Source organism: Papaver somniferum, chromosome 10 (genome assembly GCF_003573695.1).
Source record: "Papaver somniferum cultivar HN1 chromosome 10, ASM357369v1, whole genome shotgun sequence".
Classification (NCBI taxonomy): domain Eukaryota; kingdom Viridiplantae; phylum Streptophyta; class Magnoliopsida; order Ranunculales; family Papaveraceae; genus Papaver; species Papaver somniferum.
Window position 1 is genome coordinate 8237843 of NC_039367.1, and position 20186 is coordinate 8258028.

At 41.2% G+C, this 20186-nt stretch overlaps 1 protein-coding gene across 1 annotated transcript; it reads right to left on the bottom strand.

Annotated features, from left to right (window-relative positions):
- Positions 1–8113: 8113 nt before the first annotated feature.
- On the bottom strand, positions 8114–10063 carry LOC113315310 (uncharacterized protein DDB_G0286299-like). The gene is made up of 6 exons (XM_026563604.1): positions 9976–10063; positions 9699–9770; positions 9194–9286; positions 8527–8625; positions 8233–8361; positions 8114–8145 (listed from the first exon to the last, which is right to left on the bottom strand). Exons 1-6 carry the CDS (start codon positions 10061–10063, stop codon positions 8114–8116), a joined length of 513 nt encoding a protein of 170 aa, XP_026419389.1.
- Between the last annotated feature and the right edge of the window lie 10123 nt (positions 10064–20186).

Consider the following 20186-nt stretch of genomic DNA (forward strand, 5'->3'; position numbering starts at 1 on the left):
ACTTCTAAAAGCTTACTTTCCTGTTCCGTGTCTAAACATGATGAAATAATGACAGGTAAAGTATCAGAAGAACCTAGGAATGCGTACTTCAACGTACTAGGCAATGTTTTCAATTCAAGCTTGGGTGGCTCAACAATGGATGGAATAAGCTTGGAATCAGAGAGTAAGGGTGGTTCCACTTCATATTTCCTTTCAGTGACGTCCATTTGAGGTACAGATTCGAGCAGAGATAGGACGTCACTACAGTATGCATCATCATAGGAATCTGAGTTAAAGTTCTCCATACATGCTTGAAAGGGGTCGACGGATAGAATGTTAGTCAACGAATCTTGCATTAATCCTTCAATCATATTAACTTCATGCACATCATCATCATCAAGATTCACAGGTTGTTGACTAATATCGAACACATTCAATTCTACCGTCATGTTACCAAAAGACAGTTTCAACACTCCATTACGACAATTAATGATCGCGTTGGACGTAGCCAAGAAAGGACGTCCTAAGATGACAGGAATGTGACAGTCTGGGTTTTGTACAGGTTGAGTGTCTAAGACAATGAAGTCTACGGGAAAATAGAATTTGTCAACCTTGATCAAAACGTCTTCGACCACTCCACGAGGAATCTTGACAGATCGGTCTGCCAGTTGTAGAGTGATAGATGTTGGTTTCAACTCCCCAAGACCTAACTGCTCATAAACAGAATATGGCAGTAGGTTAACACTTGCACCTAGGTCTAATAACGCTTTATTGACCGTGTGTTCTCCTATAGTGCAAGAAATTGTTGGACATCCTGGATCCCTAAACTTGGGTGGAGTTTTGTTCAGAATGATGGAACTCACCTGCTCAGCTAAGAAAGCACGTTTTGCACATTGAGCTTGCGCTTTTGAGTACACAAGTCTTTGAGGAATTTGGCATAAGCAGGGATTTGCTTGATTGCTTCAAGAAAAGGAATGTTGATGTTGACTCTCTTGAACAGATCTAACATCTCATTGTAATGGGTACTTTTCTGTTGATAGATCAATCTTTGAGGAAATGGGGCAACAGGAGAATGAGTTGGCAAAGGGACATTCACAGCAGTAGAATTGTCAGCTTTCCAACTTGCTCAGATTCTTTGGTTTTCTGGGGTTGTGGAGACAGCGTGGAATTTGTATCAGATTCATTAGGTTCGCCCACGTTGTTCTCGATGACTTTACCACTTCGGAGGGTGGTAATGGCATGGACTTGGTGAGGTTTCAGTGCAGGATGTTGTGCCTGTTTGAAATATCCTCTTTGGATTTTGTTGGGGTTGGCTCGGAAGTTTACCCTTTTCTCTCTCACACATTTGATCCATCTTTTGATCTAGATTTTTCTGACTTTGCATCAAACTCTGGAACATTTCCTCTAGGGTGGATAATCTCTTGTCGGTATTGTGTTGAGGATATGATTGTTGTTGAGAGTTTGATTGTTGTTGAGGGTTTCTCGGGTGTTGATAACCTTGATTGTTCTGATATCCCTGATTGTTTTGATAGCTCTGATTGGGTTGAGATGGTCCTCCCTGAGTGGGTCCTTTTGACCATGAAAAGTTAGGGTGGTTTCTCCATCCTGGATTGTAGGTCTGTGAATAGGGTTATGCTTGGTTTTTGAAACATGGCATGTGCCTGTTCAAGCCTAGATTCCTGGACTGCAAGCAAATCGGGACAATTTTGGAATTGATGGTTGGGTCGTTACAAGCGCACAACAGACGAAGCGACATGTTCTCGGAGAGTAGTGGTGGAAGGTTTTGAATTTTTATGTAGTTCTAACTCTTCTAATCTCCTAACTATTGATGCCATGTTTGCTCTTCCCTCGAAATCCGCTTCAATCCTAAAAGCCTTGCTTCGGATGTAGTCTTTCTGGTTCACGGATGGATTCCCACTGTTGCGTCTTTTCAGCTACTTCAATCAAGAAGTCCCAAGACGCATCAGCAGTTTTGTCTACGAATAGACCATTACACATCGACTCAACCGTTGTTCGGGTGGACACATCTAGACCTTCATACAAAATTTGCACAAGTCTCCATTTTTCAAAACCATGATGGGGACATTGGAGCAATAATTCATTGAATCTCTCCAGTATCTAGCTAAGGTCTCACCTCTAATTGCACAAAGCTATTCAGACTTTGACGAATTGTCGCAGTCTTGTGTTCGGGAAAAACTTTTTGAAAAACTCCTTTATGAGGTCATCCCATGTCATGATGGATTGAGGCTGTAAAGCATAAGCCAGGCCTTTGCCTTATCTTTCAGGGAGAAAGGAAAAGCCTTAACTTTAGGGTTTCGTCGGACATTTGAGTGAAACGCAGAGTTCCACAAATTTCCTCGAATTCTCTCACGTGGTGGTACGGGTTTTCATTCTCAACACCTCTAAAAATAGGAAGCATCTGTATTGTGCTCGATTTCAGCTCATAATGGCCATTAACCTCGGGTAGCACAATACAAGAAGGTTGACTGGCTCGTTGGGTACATATAATCCTTGAGTGTACGGGGTTCTCCCATTGTTTCTGGTTGATCTGGACTGTCTCCCTCAGAACTTAGAATTTTGATAGGTTCGTCTGGGTTAATTCTAACAAGTCTGTTTGTTTGGTCTCTGTAGGTCACAATCATGTCCTAGCAGGTACCTTAACTAACATTTTAGTCAGAGCAATCGGAAACAATTTTGGACCACAAAAAGGCCCAATATTTTGGTTTAAAATGGGTTTTGATGATTTGGTTTTGAGTGGGTTTTGGTTTTAATAAGGGATTTTGTTTTTGGTTTAAAATTGGGCTTTGGAATTTTTTGAACTAAACCTAGCATAAATTAGCACAACCCATAAAAGAAAATAAAAACAATAATAATAATTAAGACAAGCCCATAAAAGAAAAAAAAAAGAAAAAATAAAGAAAAATAAAGACAAAAAATAATTACAATCCCAAATAAAAAAAAAAGAAAAAGAAAATAAAGGAAAATAAAAATTATTACAATCCCAAATAAATAATTAAATTAATTATTACAAGCCCGAATTTGAATTTAAATGAGGCCCAAGTGGGTTAACTCATGGGTTAGGCTTACTTGATTTTTGGAGGGAAGCCCAAAAATAGGCTTTTGGTCCCCTTTTAGTTGCACAGCCCAGTTGGGCTTTAGGATCGTCCTAAGTAGCTCACGCCCAAGCCCAGCAACAGTTGGAGTTGGTTCAGCAACACCAGCCCAGGAGGATCAGCTGCGAAGCCCAGGAGCAGAACATCACGAGCCCAGCAACAGAAAAAGGCAGAGCCCAGCAGCAGCAGGTGACTAAGCCCAGTTGCAAAGTTTGGCGAAGCCCAGCTCAGGTGGCCAGCAATACAGCTCTGCAGCAACTCAGTGGCACCTGCAATGATAGTGAAGAAGCTCAGACAACTCAGTGCAATGATCACAGTGCAACCATTGTAGTGCAATGATAGCAAGGCAGAACTGCAATGATTGCACAAGCAGTGTGCAATGATAGTGAAGAGGCTAAACAAAAGTTGCAATCATCGCAGTGCAACGATTGCAGAGGTTATGCTGCAATGATCTGGTGCAAGTATGCAATGATTTGCTGCAATGATTGCAGGTCAGGACAGCAAAGGAAATCAGCAGCAGCAAGCACCACTCCCCGGCAGCGGCGCCAAAAACTTGGTGTGCTTTGGAACGACACACAAAAGACTTGCAAGTATACAAGGTCAAGTTTTAGTATAGAAAGTAAGAATGGGATCAGTCCACAGGGAGTGGGAGCATACAAGAAATTATCCTAAGCTATCAATGGGTGCAAAGCACTATGGCAGTGAGCAAGGCAAGGTAATATGACAGATGCAAAGAACCAAAACAGTTAACAAACCAAAGCAGTTAACACAAGATGGAAAAACAGCAAAGATTAAATGGCAGAGGATATAAAATAAAAATAGCAGGGAACCAAGGCTGTAAGCCAAGGGAAGGGGGAGTTTGTGCACTGATTTCAGTGCACAACAGCTACAAATTGCAAGAAATTAAACAAGCAAAACAGGTAAGGAGATAAACTGAACAGGAGGCAAAACAGAACTGAATTTAAGTGACTGTAAAAGGGATTGTGGCTAAGCTAAGGGCTTAGAATCCACCTTTGTATCCTAGCCAAGCAATGTGATCCTAGGTTGAGTTGAAAATCCTATGCATACATCTAGAATGGGAGGAAAACTAATTTGCTCACTAGTTTGCCCCTAGTATTGACTGTCTTTTGACAGAACAATCAATCACAGGCACTATGATCATCAATCTCTTCCCATTGCTCAATCAAAACAGACATCAGGATAACTATCCTAGCAATTCACCATTTGACAATTCACTAGGCTTCATCTGAGCCTCAGCCTAATGCAGTTTAGCTCATGCTAAACATGTAACTAGCAATAACATTCATTGAGTATGATAATTCAAGCAACATTCAACATTCGAGATAATTGAAAACAACATGCACACATTCACTGTTAACTGCATAAGAAGAACTGAAATTGGAATTGCATTAAAATAAATTTGTTTCAATTCTCTACTGGCTAGTCCAGAGATGCCCAATTTTACAACCCCTAACACCCTTTTATAGTTACAGCCCCAAAAAAAAAAACTAAAATCCCCAAATCAGTAAAATTAGGGTTTACTAAAAAATCTAAAATTGACCTTTACCTAATCTCTGAAATCAATCAATGGTCTCGACCCATTCTTCTATTGCTTCTCCTCTTCCGTGATTGGTGGTTTGATTTCACTAACTCTGTTTCTCTCAAACCTAGTTTCTAGGTTCACTGTTTTTGAACAGATAAAAGGGTTGAGAGAGAAGGAGCTAGAGAGTATCATGGTGGTGTCCTTTAGTGATGGAGGGGGTGGCTGATTGATGGGGTACAGTGATGGAGGTGGTTGAGCGGACATGGTGGAGGTGATGGTCGCTGTAGAGGAATGGAGAAGATGGAGTCGATGGTTTTGGGAAGAAGGGTGTGTTTGTTTTGCGGGTATAGGTATTTGGTTGTTTGGGTGTTGAGCGGGCTCATCAAATCTTGATGTTTCGCGAAGGGAATCCGTGGATGATAACTTCTGAAACGGATCTAACGGCGAGATGGAGACAGATTATGAGCGACCGTTGGATGATGGAATGGATCCAATCTTACGGTTAAGAAGGAAAACGGGTTTGGGTATTGAATTTTGGGTTTAGGATATGGATTTGGGCTTAGGAATTGGATTTGGGCTTAGGTAATCTTGAGCCCACTTCTTCTTTAAGAACAATTTCTTCCTTTTTAAGCCCATTTTTATCCTTGAGTCTTCCATAACACATTCTTCACTTCTTTTCCGCTAGAGATTCCACCGGCTTTCTCCCGTGTCTTTGCTCTTTTGGCTCCGCAACTCATCTAGTCTTTATTTGGTACCTAAAAATACAAAATTAATTAATAAAAATATTTATTCTTGAAAACAATGAAAATACAGAATATGGGATAAAATGTAGAATTAATGCACAAAAGATGAGTTAAATGCCAAGAAAAATATATAGAAATATGCACTTTTTAGCACTCATCATCCTTCTCTGCATCAACGACCGTCTCAACAGCTGGTTGTTCTGGTATCTCAACATCGGGTTGTTGCGGCATTTCAGCGACTGTCTCTTCTGGCATATCAACAGCTTGTTGTTTTGGTCCTCCAACACCATCTTCTCCTTGTGAAATATGCAGATTAAATGTGGGCTTCACCTCCTTCTGCTTTCTTCTGAGTTTCTGGAAGAATGTCATCATCATCACCAACCAAAAATTCTTTTTCCTGTGCTTCAATTCTTTCTTGAGTTGTTAATAGATTTGGTGTTGTCTCCAATTCATCCAGCGTGTATGTTTCCTTGTCGCTGGAGATATTAACAGCTTTTTCCATGTTCATGGACTTGAAAGATGAAGACTGGAGTCCTTGACTAGCAGTTTGGTCTTGGCTATCAAATCTGATAACTACTTCTGGTAATGATTCTTGTGTAGGTTGTTCAGTTGAAGATACCACTTCAACAAGTGTCTCATTCCTTGGAAAATTTTGACTTAGTGGGACGCTAGTCTCAGCTGATAATGCATCGATGCTAAGGTCACCTGACGACTCCACCTGCACCTCTTTTATGACTGAATCAACGAGCAACATCTTCACATATTCATACAACTGAGAGCTGAAGTCTCCTTCAATATGTCTATATGTCTCCTGAGTCTGCTTCGTGTCTTTCAGTTTTGCTTGAACAATCTTCAACCTTACTCCAGGACTATCCGGACACTTTTCTTGTTCAAAGATCTGTAAGGCATTCGGAAATGCGTCTTCATACTTGTCCCTATTCTCTTCAAGATTCGTTGCGACGAGATCAAGTATCTCAGTCCTTTTTCTTGGTTCTCTTGGTTCACAGAGTTCCAACTCCATTGCACTGTACGCATCTCTAAAGTTCTCATGAAACTGCAAAATGATTAATAACACTCATCAGGGAATGCATAACAGATATATCAACATTTTTATATACATAACCTATGATGCAACTATTTTAAAAAATGCATAACTGGTCATGCATTTAATCTTGGAGATGCATAAGATGTTATGCATTTATTTAATAAGGTAAATAACCTATTATGCGTTCATATTTTTTCTAACATAACCCTGCTTAACACATTCTCATTTTTAAACAATGCATAACTGTTCATGCATTCACATTTTGAGCTGCATAAGATGTTATGCAATTACTTAGTAAGGTGCATAACTTATTATGCATTCATATTTTTGCTAACATAACTTATTATGCATTCATTTTTAAGTTTCATAAACAAGTACCTCTAAGCTTGTAATATGCTTCTTGAGCATTGCTTTATTCATGGCTGCAAAGTTCCACCTTGCTGATCTTGGTGTAGAAGTGGGACTGACCTTGATGATTTCAGATGATATCTCAACTATGTTAGAGTGCTCAGCCAGCCAAAGCTGCAAGAAACAACAACTAATAAGATATTCTGTAGATATGATTTAACTACAGAGATTAAGAAAGTAAAAAAAAAAACTCACAAGAGAATATATAGTGCAACCACCGGAATTCCTGATAAGAAGATTGTCTCTTTTCATAGTCTTGATGCCATCCATCAGGTGTTCATGAATTAGATCAGGAAAAGATACAGAGTCCATGGTTTCTAAATCCTTCACCAAACCAACATATAAGACGTCCAAAGAGTCTCCCATTTCCCGACAAAACAACAAGACGGCTATCATGTAAAGGTAGACAAGGAGATAACCTTCCTCTTCATGACCTTTCTGATCAAGTTTATCCAATACCAGCCTTTCAATATCATCTATCCACACGTTTTTTACCTGTGCTTTGGGATGTTTACTCACAAGACCTGACTTTGTTTTGCATGGGACGAGGTCAAGTGACCGAGTAATCCCTATCTCGTCCTTTGAAGTCAGAATATCAGTTCCCCAGCTTCCTTTAACTCTTGGCATCTGAAAAGTAACAACAAGCTCACTAGTCGTTGACTGTATAGTCTTATTTTCGGACACCTTGAATGAATGCTGACTCAAATCATCATGGTCATATGATAGAAGGACCCCATCTATCAGCTGGTTACTCTTACCATCCAAGTATGACATGTTCGAAACCAGTTATAGAATTTACCAAACGGACACACATTCTTATAACCATCCTGTAACGGAGTTAAACCACCTCTTTCCCTTATCTTAACGAACAAGGTACCTACCCTTAGAAAACCTTCTCCATAAGTGCATCCTTGAGTTGCAGGTTTGGGTTTAGGTTTAACTACATAAACAAAAGAACAAAAAAATGCATTTTACTAAGTTAGAACTGCTATTTTGACTGCATAACCTCTTATGCCTCTTTCTCAGGCATCTGCATAACCTGTTATGCATTTGTTTTCTTAAGAAATATTATGTGTATTACAAGCTGTTAACTACAGAACAAGCAGGTAAATGATAAGAGAAGTTTATTAACTGATGCATAACAAAAATTCAACGCACCTGGTTCATGGATGACACATTGCTGAACAAGTTCTTCTTCTTCTTCACTTTCAGATCTTTCACTTTGGTTCTTCTTCTTCTTCTTCATTTTTAGGTTTTCTGATTGTTTGGGTTAACGTATTTTTCATTTCTTCTGATTATCAACAACTTGCTTGACTGAAACAGACCAAATCAATATTGAAACAAATCAATCACACCAAAGAAACAATATATCACACAAAATATATCACAAGCAAATCTTACCAGCTTTGTCATCATCTACTTCTTTCTCGTCATCTGTATCCTCATCATTCTCTGTATCATCATCCAAAACTTCCTTTGATGCAGCTTTCTCTGCTTTCTTTTTTCCTTTAGTAGCTTTATCAGTCTGAACTATAGATGCACTAGTGTTCGCAATTAATTACTCCTCAGCTACCCGATCAAAATCTGATAGCAAACAAGAACAAAACAATGCATAATAGAAAAGATCAAGATGTGTAACATAGAGATAAATAAATGTTCAGAAATGTGAAAGATGTAGGCAAGTTAAGATCTCACCAGCTTTCTTTTTAGTCTTTGTTTTCTTCTCTGCTTTAGGTTTAGGTGATTCCTGATCTTTCAATCTCTTTGATTTCCTTGATGGGGTTGCTTCAGTATCTTTTTTAACACACAATGAAAAAAATAAATAATTCATAATAACAGGCAATACAATAACTTTGGTAAGCATAGTCTTTCATGCAACTGCATAACTGGTTATGCATATTTTACTTATGTTGTATAACATTTTATTCAACATTTTTTCCTGCATAGCATAAACTTCCTTTCTTTCTTAGCAACATCGTGCTTTGCTTTGGTTCTCATCTCCTTTAGTTGTTGCTCATCATCAGTTTTCCTCTTTTCCTCTTCTAAGTGATCATCACCAGCAGATAAACATGATGTTAAAATTGAAGAAGTAAAATGGAAAAAAGGGTTATTCATAACAAGTTTGACAGGTTATGCAATGATTTTTGATAAGTATAACCTGTGATGCACCTGCACAACTGGTTATGAAAATTTTGTTTTTATGCTGCATAACTTGCGATGCACCTGCATAACTGGTTATGCACATTTTATATTATGCTGCACAACTTGTTATTTACCATATTTTTCCTGCATAACATATGTTATTATCGACAGAATTTGTTATGCAAACATGAATCACACATGAACTAGTGTAGATGCATACCAGACACTTCCTTTCTTTTCTTCACAGCATCCTGCTTTGCCTTGTTCTTCATCTCCTTCAGTGGTGGGTCACTATCAGTTTCTCCTTTTTCACCTTCAACATCAACAGGTAAAAATGATGTTATAATCGAAGAAGAAGATAGATATAAAGAAAAACAAATTATGGGTAAACACATTCAGGATGAAAATCTCACCATAAACATTTTTCTTCTTAGATTTGTTCTTTTTTTTTTTCCGGATTACCGACTTATGGTTCATCACCGGCAGTTACTATAACAAAAATTAAAACAAAAAAAATATGGAGAAAACAAAGTCAAACACAAACAGATGAATCTAATGATAAATCTCACCGTTTTTTTTAATGTTTCTTCGACTTGATTTTCCCTCCAGATTTGCCTTCTTCTTCTTTTAGGTCATCACCATCAAGAACAAAAGTTAAAATTAAATTTACATAATGCAATGATAAAATTTTTTACGGATAAACACATTCAGGATGAAAATCTCACCAGAAACATTTCTCATCTTAGATTTGTTCTTTTTTTCCAGATTACCGGCTTCTGGTTCATCATCGGTAGTTACTATAACAAAACTTAAAACCCCAAAAAAAAAATGGAAAAAACAAAATCAAACACTAACACATGAGTCTAATGATAAATCTCACTTTTTTTTTTTTTTTGTTTCTTCGACTTGATTTTCCCTCCGGATTTCCCTTCTTCGTCTTTTAGGTCATCACCATCAAGAACAAAAGTTAAAATCGAATCTACTGAATGCATGCAAGAATACCATCAATTAAACTAGTTTTAATACCATATTTGTTCTCTTTAGCAGCTTTTGACTTCTGTAGACGCGTTTTTGTTGGTGTTTCATCCATTTTTGCTGAACTGTAAGTAGTTTCTAGGGTTTTTAGGTTTTTCTAAACTGTTGTGAAATTCATTTTTAGGGTTTAATCAACTTCAATCATCGATTTGAATGATATATTTCTAGTGTTTTGAATGATGAAGAAAAAAAAAATCTCTGTAGATCGATCCTTTACAGGTGAAGAAAAAATAAATGTAGGAGTAGAAAAGAAACGGTGAAGAAGAATTAAATGTTGTGCCCGTTCAGGAAGATAATAAAACTGCCCGAAACCGCTCAAAGGTATTAACGTACTTCTACGATTTTTTAATATTTTGAAAAAATTCTGGATGAGACTGGATCTGAAATAAATTTTGTGCCTGACGGTAAGACAAGAGGGTAAATTAATTATATACCCTAGTTTTGACACCCTATAAATATACCCCCACCACATAATAAATATACCCATCTCATTATCCACTTAGAAATGGATTACATTAATACCCTCTATTATATAATTTTTTTCCTATTTTATCACATAAACATCTTTCTTCATTTAAAAAAGAAAGAATCTCTCATCCCACCACCCTCACTCCACCACCACTCACCACAACCACCACCACCATTCTACCACCGCCACCATCAACTCTATTGTTGTCGTCACTACCATTCCACCAAAACCACCATCACCACCACCATCACCGCCACCAGTCTACCACAACCACCATAGTCGCCGCCACCACCGCCGCTGGTGGTATCAATAATCGAAGTTGATCCTCAAAACAAAAATAAAAAAATAATATTGTGTCAACAACTGAGGTTGATCCCAAAAACAAAAATCAGAAAATAAGAAGAAAAAAGTAATATGGTGCCAACAACCAATATTGATTCAAGAAACAAAAATCAGAAAATAAGAAGAAAAGAATAATATGGTGTCAACAACCGAAGTTGATCCAAAAAAAAAATTAGAAAAAAAACGTGTTGTAACAATCGAAGTATCATAATACGGTGTCAACAACCGAAGTTGATCCCCAAAAATTAAATTTTCAGAAAATTTTAAGATTACGTATGGTGTCAACAACCAAAGTTGATCCAAAAATTTGGTGTCAACAGATGAAGTTGATCCCCAAAATAAAAATTCAGAAAATATTCGGATTATATATGGTGTCAACAATCAAAATTGATCCCAAAATATGATGTCAACAACCAAAGTTGACCCAAAAGTCTAACGTCAACAACCAAAATTGATCTCAAAAATTGATATACTAAAATTAGTGAACCCGACGTGAATCGAACACGCATATAAAAATTAGTGTAAAGTCAGATGTGCTACCACAAACTCGTCTAATATAAAAATATAGACACGGGTACTAAAATTCAAATCTTAAATATATAAACATGAGTACCGAGTTCAAGTCACCCACGTATAAACATGAGTACTGGATTCAAATCTTAATAAATTGCAAAAATAGACCGTAAGTACTACTGTTTAGAAGTGAATGGGAATTTAAAGAAAATATTGTACCTTGTAAAGAATATCTCCAACTTGAACAAGTAGGTCACTTGGTACCCCTGTTGTGAACACGTAAATCACAAAGGCATCTATATGTTCACAAACAATGTTCGCACTCTAGGTACAGACTCGCACTGATAACACAGTGACATTGATTCTTTGGCTCCAAACCTTCGGGTTTATCATAGCCTCATCTAATAACATCGCGAGGGGCGTTTACGTAGGGGAAGATAAAGAAAACGAAGCATAAAAGTAAAACTCATGGAGCGTTAGACAAATATAAAGTGCTGAAATGTAAATAAGACTGGGATTTACGTGGTTCAGCACTAAGGCCTACATCCACGGGGTTGTTGTTTCACTATATACTTGATAGTTACAAAGATAGTCGAGTGACTTTGGGGTTTACATAGGTCTGTATATTGTAAAGGACTAACTTACACTCACAATCTTCTTCTCTCTCTTCCTCAATTTTTGATCCCCTACTCTTGGTGGAGAGGGGGTATTTATAGGGTTAGAGTGTGGGACCCATCTCTGAGGGCCGTTGGAACCTTATCTTCTTGTGTTTTGTGTCCATCACGCGGGGGTCTTCGTTCATTACTTCATCACGCAGAGTCGTCCTCGTTCGTTCCACGGGTTGATCGACACGTATGCTGCTCAGAGTGTTTAATGCGGGTAGTTGAGGCGCCTGCTCGTGTCAGGCAAGTGTCTTCTGCCCCTGTCACATCCATGTCAGTTCACCTTCTCTCCACCGTTGATCTTGGCTTCTTTTGGGGATGAGATAAAGTAACTCTTCGGGAGTTATTTGGTGCTCCGCAGTACATCGTGTTACCGGTACATCTTTTAACTTCTGCCCTTAGATTTGTTCGGGCAAAGATCCAACGTCGCGGGATGGGTATCTTGGCTATGGGCGTGTCATCATGCTTTGATGACTTTGTCCGCATGCTCTCCACGTATGTTCCTATACACGTGTTTGATGATGAAATATGTGCACACAATTTGCCCCTTTTCTTCGGGCTTGAGTGTTTAGTGGGAGCATTGAAGAAAACAGTCGTTACATATTCTTCCTCTCTCCTAATAACTTCTCCTAGATACTTGGGCATGTTTCTTATTCGTGCATTAACTGCTCATTTAATGGGCACGTTTCCCATTCCTCCCTTAACTTCCTTCTCTTTCTTTCGAGTATATTAAGGAGGGGAGAAAAATTAATTTCATTCTCCTTGAAAATTAATTTCATTCTCTGTCAGTCTTCATTCTTTGTTCTTCAACCATTAAATTCTCTGTCTTAGCATTAATCACGCTCACTTCTTCATTGTTTCTGGTTTGTGTGTCTTTCTGCTGCTGTTTGTGGTGGTAAGGTTTCTTTTCTTTGTTCCTGTTGCTTTAAGCTGTGTTGATTGTAAATTTTCTGGTGTTGATCGTTGTAGCCTCCCATTTCTGCTGCTGTCGTCCCTTGTTTGTGATGAAGAACCTTTTAATGCTTGTATGCTAGTTTCCCCTGTTCTTCATCTCAAATCGAGGAGGCCATTGTTTTACTTGTATTGATTGGACTTTTGAGTTTAGGGTTTTAGGGTTTTGGGGAATTTCAACATGTATGCTAGTTTTAGGGTTTCTGTGCTATGTTGAGATGGACTGCTATTTTGTGGTTTTTTGATCTTTGTTGATGTCCTTGTGTTTGTTTCTAAGTTGTTTATGTTGTACCTCTTCGCAGCCATGTCTGACCGTCCGCGGATTCCTTATCAAACTCCGGGGTTCTACCGAGATCCCCTCCACGCAGAGAGTCTCAAATGGATCCCGTGGTATTAGAGTTTCTTCTTCTGGGGCGAAGGCCTCTCCTCCTAGGAAAGAGGGTCCCTCAAAAAATCCTTCCGGGTCTCGAAACGCTGCCGATCCTGCGGTTTCTCGTCCTCGTGATGAAGTTAGGTGTACGCAGACACCTCCTCGTGCTGTTGCCTTCGATGTTCCTCCTCTGCGTTCAGTAGTGCCCGTGCAGCACCCTCTGCCGCCGCCTCCAGTACTTTCTTTCAAAGGGAAGAACTCCAAAGGTGTTGTGTCGAGAGACGAATCGTCTATGAAACCTCCTTTGAAAAGAAAAGCTTCTGAAGCTTTTGTTGGTTCGTCCGATCCCGCGGAAGGGGATGAGGCTGCCCCGGTGATACGCAGCGTTTCGGTCAGCAAGAAGAAAGTCACGTTTAAACATATTGACCTTGAAGTTTTCAAGGAGAAGCATGAGCTTCAAGCCTTCGAGGTTCGTTTCTATGCCCTGAGGATGATATTACTTACGAGCTCATCTCGAAGTATCAGTTTGATGAATTTCACTTGTTGACTACGGTTGGAGCCTTCGAGGCGGGCCTTATGCTGCCGTTGTACAAGTCTGGTGACTCCTTTTATTACGATGTGCTCGCTGGTCGTGAAGGCTCTTCCACCAATACTCACAGTCGTTCTGTGTCGCAATTATCGGGGAATTATCTTCGTGCACTGAGGGAGTGTTATCTGCGGAGTAAGGGGGAGACGACGATGACGTGTTACGTTCCAAATCCCGCGGAGAGGGAATGGTATACTCCTGGAAACTTCAACAACTCCTTTGGTGATTAGGTCAATAGTAGGAACCGTAAACCGTGGAGTGTTAGCCTTCGGAATCTCGCTGCTCCTCGGGGCGAAGTTCGTCTGTTAAGTGAGGTCAGCGATGCAAAACTGAAGTATGTTCCAGGCACCGAGGGGTCTAATCAGCGGAAACTTTTTCCGGCACGTGAGAGGATCAAGCGTGACCATGACTACGAGTGGCACGTTACTATTATCGAAGTTGTTGGTCCTTGGGCGTACGGTTGGATTCCCGGTCCACGCGGTTGGCGTCCTTCTGAGAGTAGCAGGCCACGTGAATCTCCTCCTGCTCGTTATGGAGATTTCTGTCCCTGGCGTTTAAACTTCGCAGGTATGAACTTTCCTTATGCCCTCTACGTTGTTGAAGGAGACGAGAAGGAAGGTTCTGGTGCTATACTTCCACCGAAGAGTGCCACTACTGCCAAGGTATGGTTATTGCAGATTCTGGCCGCGCCTCTCCTTTTTTTTGAAAATCAAACTGTTCGAAAAAATAACTCTGTGGAACATGTGTTGGTTTGCAGGTTTCGAAGAAGAAAAAGATTGGGCCGAAGCAGTCTTCTACCATTGTGATGGGTGAGGCTGAGGTTCATGAAGAAGTTACCAGTCCGGTAAACGAAGAGTTTGCCGAGGATGAGGAGATTTATGATGGGGAAGAACGCACTGATACTAATGCCGCGGAGGAGGATATTGGTGCGGGTTGTGATGGTGATGGAGGGAGAAATAATGTCGCGGTAGCTGACGGCAGTGTTATCGCTGATATGTCTGTTCCTGCTGGTGATGCTGCGGAAAATCTCCCCACCATTTCTCAAGAGTTCTCTTTTGACAGGGTTTATTCCGCAGGGGAACTCTTTGACGATGCTCTTGATTTTCCTGAAGACTTCTCTCTAATTTCCCCCAATGATGATTGGGATGTGCTCGGGGGGTCTGGTAAGGAAGACGCTGCTGTTCAGGATGGAGGCGCAGATGATCACGATGCGCATGTTGATGTCGAAACTTGTGCTGATGGGGCAATATCAGCAAAGGAGAAGTCCGTGGTTGACTCGCCTTCTGAGGATTTCCCTCATTCGCTGAAGTTTGAGGGTGAGGACGCCATAATGGATTGGCTCAAGAAAAAGGGTCTGTTGTTTGTCCCTCATCCTGCCCCGGTGGTTGCTGGTGAAAAGGATTCTGATGCGTATACCCGTCGGATGATGGAACTATCTTCCAAGGCGCGGGTATCTGAGATGTGGGGGAAAGGCTTGAGTGTTCCCGAAGCTTCCCTCGTATCGGAGCCTCCTACTTCTGTCGCGGATATGATGGCCATAGCCGATGGGTATCAATTTGGTTTTCCTCAGCAGCGTGTCTTGGAGGTAAGTCTTCGTGTCTTCGTACATATCTCTTCGTGACGATTGAATCCTTCGGTGTAATAATGTTTGTTGTTTTGATGTGTAGATGATGAGGAGTGAGCATTGTAACCATGTGTTGTATCAGTTCTTTAAAGCGAAATCTTTGAAGCTGGAGGCTAAGCTTCGTCACAGAGAAAAGGAATTGTCTGCGGCTGAGATGGAAATAGAAGAATTGAAGAAAAGCCTTAAAGAGAAAGAAAGGATAGGTGAAGCGGAGGCTGGTCTTCGTTCAGAGCTTGATGCCGTTCGCGATGAGTTAGAGCAAACTCGCGGACAAGTTTCAGCTTTCACAGGTTTGGTTCTTTTTCCTCTTTTACCCTCGCAGTGCATCGTAATTCCTCTATATTACTTAGTTGTTCTGTCTGAGTCTCCCCACCCTATCTCCAGTGGGTGGCGTCCCCGAGCTGATATGGCTTCCAAAAAAAAGGGCACGACAAAAGTCTCGTATCAAAGAGCTGGTCGAGAAAATTAAGAGCGAAGCCAAAAAGTGGGACGCTCAGGCTGAGGTATGGCGCGCAAGGCATGTTCAAATGGTTGATATGCAGAATCTGTATAACCATGACCGTACTTTGTTCAATGGTACACTGCTGTGGACAAGTGAGAATCTGCGGGAATCCCGTGAGCGCACTTCATTGTTGGAGTCTAAGATACATCTTCTGGAAGAGGAATTACGAAAGGCTCACTCCCTTCCTTTTCCGGGAGTTAAGGAGAGCATGCTGTGTCTTACCAGAGAAAGGGACGATGCCCGAGCCGAAGTTGGGGCTCTAAGCAAGGCCCTTGCTGCGTCTCGCGCTGAAATAGCTCGCCAGGCTGAGTCTGAGAGAAATCTTGAAGTATGTATGAACAGACTTAGCAAAGGGGTATCAGAGATAAACAACGAAGTCAACCACCTTTGTCACATGGATTCGATGAAGCAGGTAGAATTAGATGCCAGTCAATTTACTCTCACCAACCTTCAACTAGATTATAAGAAATTATCCGCGGAATATGACCATCTTGATGAAGCGCGAGATGCGGTTGTTAATGAGTATGAAGAGGCTTCGTCTTGTGTCGAAGGTATAACCCTATTTCATCGAGTGTGATTGTTTCTTTTCTGTGCTAACTCCCTGGTGTTGTCTTTTTCAGAGCTCGAGGGATAACTCCGCGTTGCAAATGAAAAATTTGAAAAGGCTCAATCTTCCTTAGCGCAGCAGTAAGAACAGACTAATCATTTTAAGAGTTTGGCGGCAGCCCGCGAGGAGGCCGTTGGTGCTGCTTCTAAAGAAGTAAATCGTCTATCTTCGTTGTTATCCCAAGCCCAACAACGGACGACAGTTATTATGCATAAGGCTCGGTGTCAATTGGCTGAGGAGACAAACAAGATGCTGGAGAAGATTGAGCTTGGCCTCAAGACCGAGCATGGCCTCGTGAAGAGTTATCCGCGTCGTCCAGTGCATGCTTCCTTGCCTGGATCCTCGGGACCCTCATCTGGTGGGAGCGTCCCTTCAACTCTTCGGAACAACCCTGCTGATGGGGCGGCATCATCTAAGTAGAGACCGCGGCATCATTATCCTTCCGTTAGATTTTGCTAGTATTTTGTAAAAAGAATATTTTTGATGTGTATTCCTTGTATTGGCCTTGCCGATTTTTGTAACTAACCTTTATGAAATGGATCATTTTTTTGATATACCTGCAATATCAGTTTGTTGTTTATTTTAAGCATTGTGATGAAAGACACTAAAAACAAAAGAAGAGTTTTTTAAGTATTTGGGTGCGATACCGAAGGGAGGTACCTTCGTGATCGGCTTGAGACCTGTCACCCCGCTGGCGAACCCTTGGCCAGAGGATTCCCAGACGGTGGGGGCCGAGGCAACGTTCTAGGATATGGGGTTAAAATATTTACATACACCCATTCCGTCGACCCGTTGCCTTAAGATTGGTTGGGTATCTCTTTCTGCTGGGTGCCTTCCCCCTGGTCTTACACTTATGGACACTAATGGGGGAGCCCTGAGAGATTGTAGATTAACTACTTTCCCCAATATTGTTGATAGGTTTTGTTTACTTGAATTTTAGAAAGCTTGTTTGATTGATAGGTTGAGGCCTGCAATTCCTCGTCCAGAGATAGAAACATGTAGGGCGGTCACGCTGACTTCTTCTTCTGGTCTTCTTCACGCAGATGCAAAGCTGCGTTGCTCCTATGGGTAATATAGTTTAAGCCACTTAGCATTCCAAGGATGCCGGAGGACCTCGCCTTTCAGATTGCGAAGGTAGTAGGAACCGTTTCCCGCAATGTCGTGTATTATAAAAGGTCCTCCCCACGTAGGTGCTAACTTTCCCCATCTCTTTTCTCGTTGATACTGTGGGATTGTTCTCAACACATACTGCCCCTCTACAAAATTTCGAAGCTTTACTTTTTTGTTGTACTCCCTTGCTAGTCTTCGTTGATAATTTTCCATCTTCTGCAATGCTGCTTCCCTTCTTCCTTCTAGGTCGTCCAATCTCTCTAACATCATGTCTGTTGTGAGATTTTTCTCCCATGCTTCGGTCTTTGTGGTTGGCATGAGGATCTCTGTTGGGATGATTGCTTCAGCTCCATAAGTGAGGAGAAACGGGGATTCCCCAGTGGCAGATCTTCTTGTTGTTCTGTATGCCCATAACACATTAAGAAACTGTTCACACCATCGCTCCTTATGTTCGTCTAATTATTTTTTGAGGATAAGGGCGAGGGTCTCGTTAGTGGCTTCCGCCTGTCCATTGCTTTGAGGGTATATGGGGGTGGATTTGTTCTTCCTTATCTTGAAAGTATCGAAGAGCATGTCTATGTTTTCCCCTGTGATTGCTTACCATTATCGGACACGATTTCTGCTGGTATGCCGAACCTGCAAATGATGTTCTGGAATATGAAAGTAAACACATCCACGTCTCTGATCATGGCTAAGGCTTTAGCTTCTACCCATTTACTGAAGTAGTCCGTGGCTACTATCAAAAATAGTCTTTTCCATGATCCTTCGACGAAAGGCCCGACGATATCTATGCCCAATTTTGCAAATGGCCACGGGATATCTACAGAATTTAACATTGTTGCCGGCGCGTGTATCTTTTTGGCGAAATGCTGACATTCTTCACATCGTCGGGACATTCTTGCGGCATCCTGTATCATCGTGGGCCAGTAATATCCTTGCGTCTTTGCTTTGTCGGCTAGTGATCTCATACCGCTATGATTCCCTGCGTCGCCATAATGGATGTCGTTTAGAATTCGATGCCCCTCTTTCCGAGATAAGCAACGTAGTAACGGTCCGAGGAAGGATTTCTTGTACATGACCCCATCCCGAAGATCATATCTTCCTACTTTGGAGAGTATTTTCCTAGCCTGTTTATGGTCCGCGGGTAAACTTCCCTTTTGGAGAAACGCATGGATCACCATTCTCCAATCATCTTCGTTGCTGAAGTCTTCGTCTTGATTTTCTCTTGACAGGATATCTTCTTCGTCAAAATCGTTATGGATGTCTTCTCCTACCTGGTCTTCGATATTTTCTTCCACTGTATCTTGATTGGTAGCGAAGGAGAATTGAGATGCAATCGAAGGCTCGTATACCCTTGTTATTTTAATAGCTTCGACGCTTTCGTCCTTCAGCATGGATGATATATATGCTAGGGCATCCGCGTGCATGAGATCCCTTCTGCATAAGTGCCGGAACTTGATGTTCGGAATTTGTGATGCCAATGTTTGGACAAAGGCCATGTAAGCTGAGAGGGTGTCATCGTACACATTGTACTCGAGCCCTATTTGCCGTATTACAAGCTGCGAATCACTTGTTAGTCTTACGTCGGTTACCCCCATCTCTATTATTACACGGAGGGCATGTACGACTGCCTCGTATTCGACGATGTTGTTTGTATGCTCTTTGAATTATAACCTGAGTGCCTGTAAAATCCTTTATTCGGTTGGGGTGGTGATGACAATGCCTATTCCTGCTCCTTCCTTATTTTTGGAACCATCGACGACGACTTCCCATTGTCTTTGACTCGCAGGTTCGAGGATATCTATTGGAGTCTTGCTTTCTTCCTCGGCTTCTGGTATTCCCTCAATCTCTTCGTCGTTGTCCAGGGGGAGGTCTGCTAAGAAATCCGCCAAAACTTGGGATTTTCGAAAATGTTGAATTTCATGAATGATGTTGAATTGGTCCAGGTGGGTGTTTTCTTCAATGCTCCCACTAAACACTCAAGCCCGAAGAAAAGGGGCAAATTTTGTGCACATATTTCATCATCAAACACGTGTATATAGGAACATACGTGGAGAGCATGCGGACAAAGTCATCAAAGCATGATGACACGCGCCCACAGCCAAGATACCCATCCCGCCGACGTTGGATATTTGCCCGAACAAATCTAAGGGCAGAAGTTAAAAAGATGTACCGGTAACACGATGTACTGCGGAGCACCAAATAACTCCCGAAGAGTTACTTTATCTCATCCCCAAAAGAAGCCAAGATCAACGGTGGAGAGAAGGTGAACTGACATGGATGTGACAGGGGCAGAAGACACTTGCTTGACACGAGCAGGCGCCTTAACTACCCGCATTAAACACTCTGAGCAGCATACGTGTCGATCAACCCGTGGAACGAACGAGGACGACTCTGCGTGATGAAGTAATGAACGAAGACCCCCGCGTGATGGACACAAAA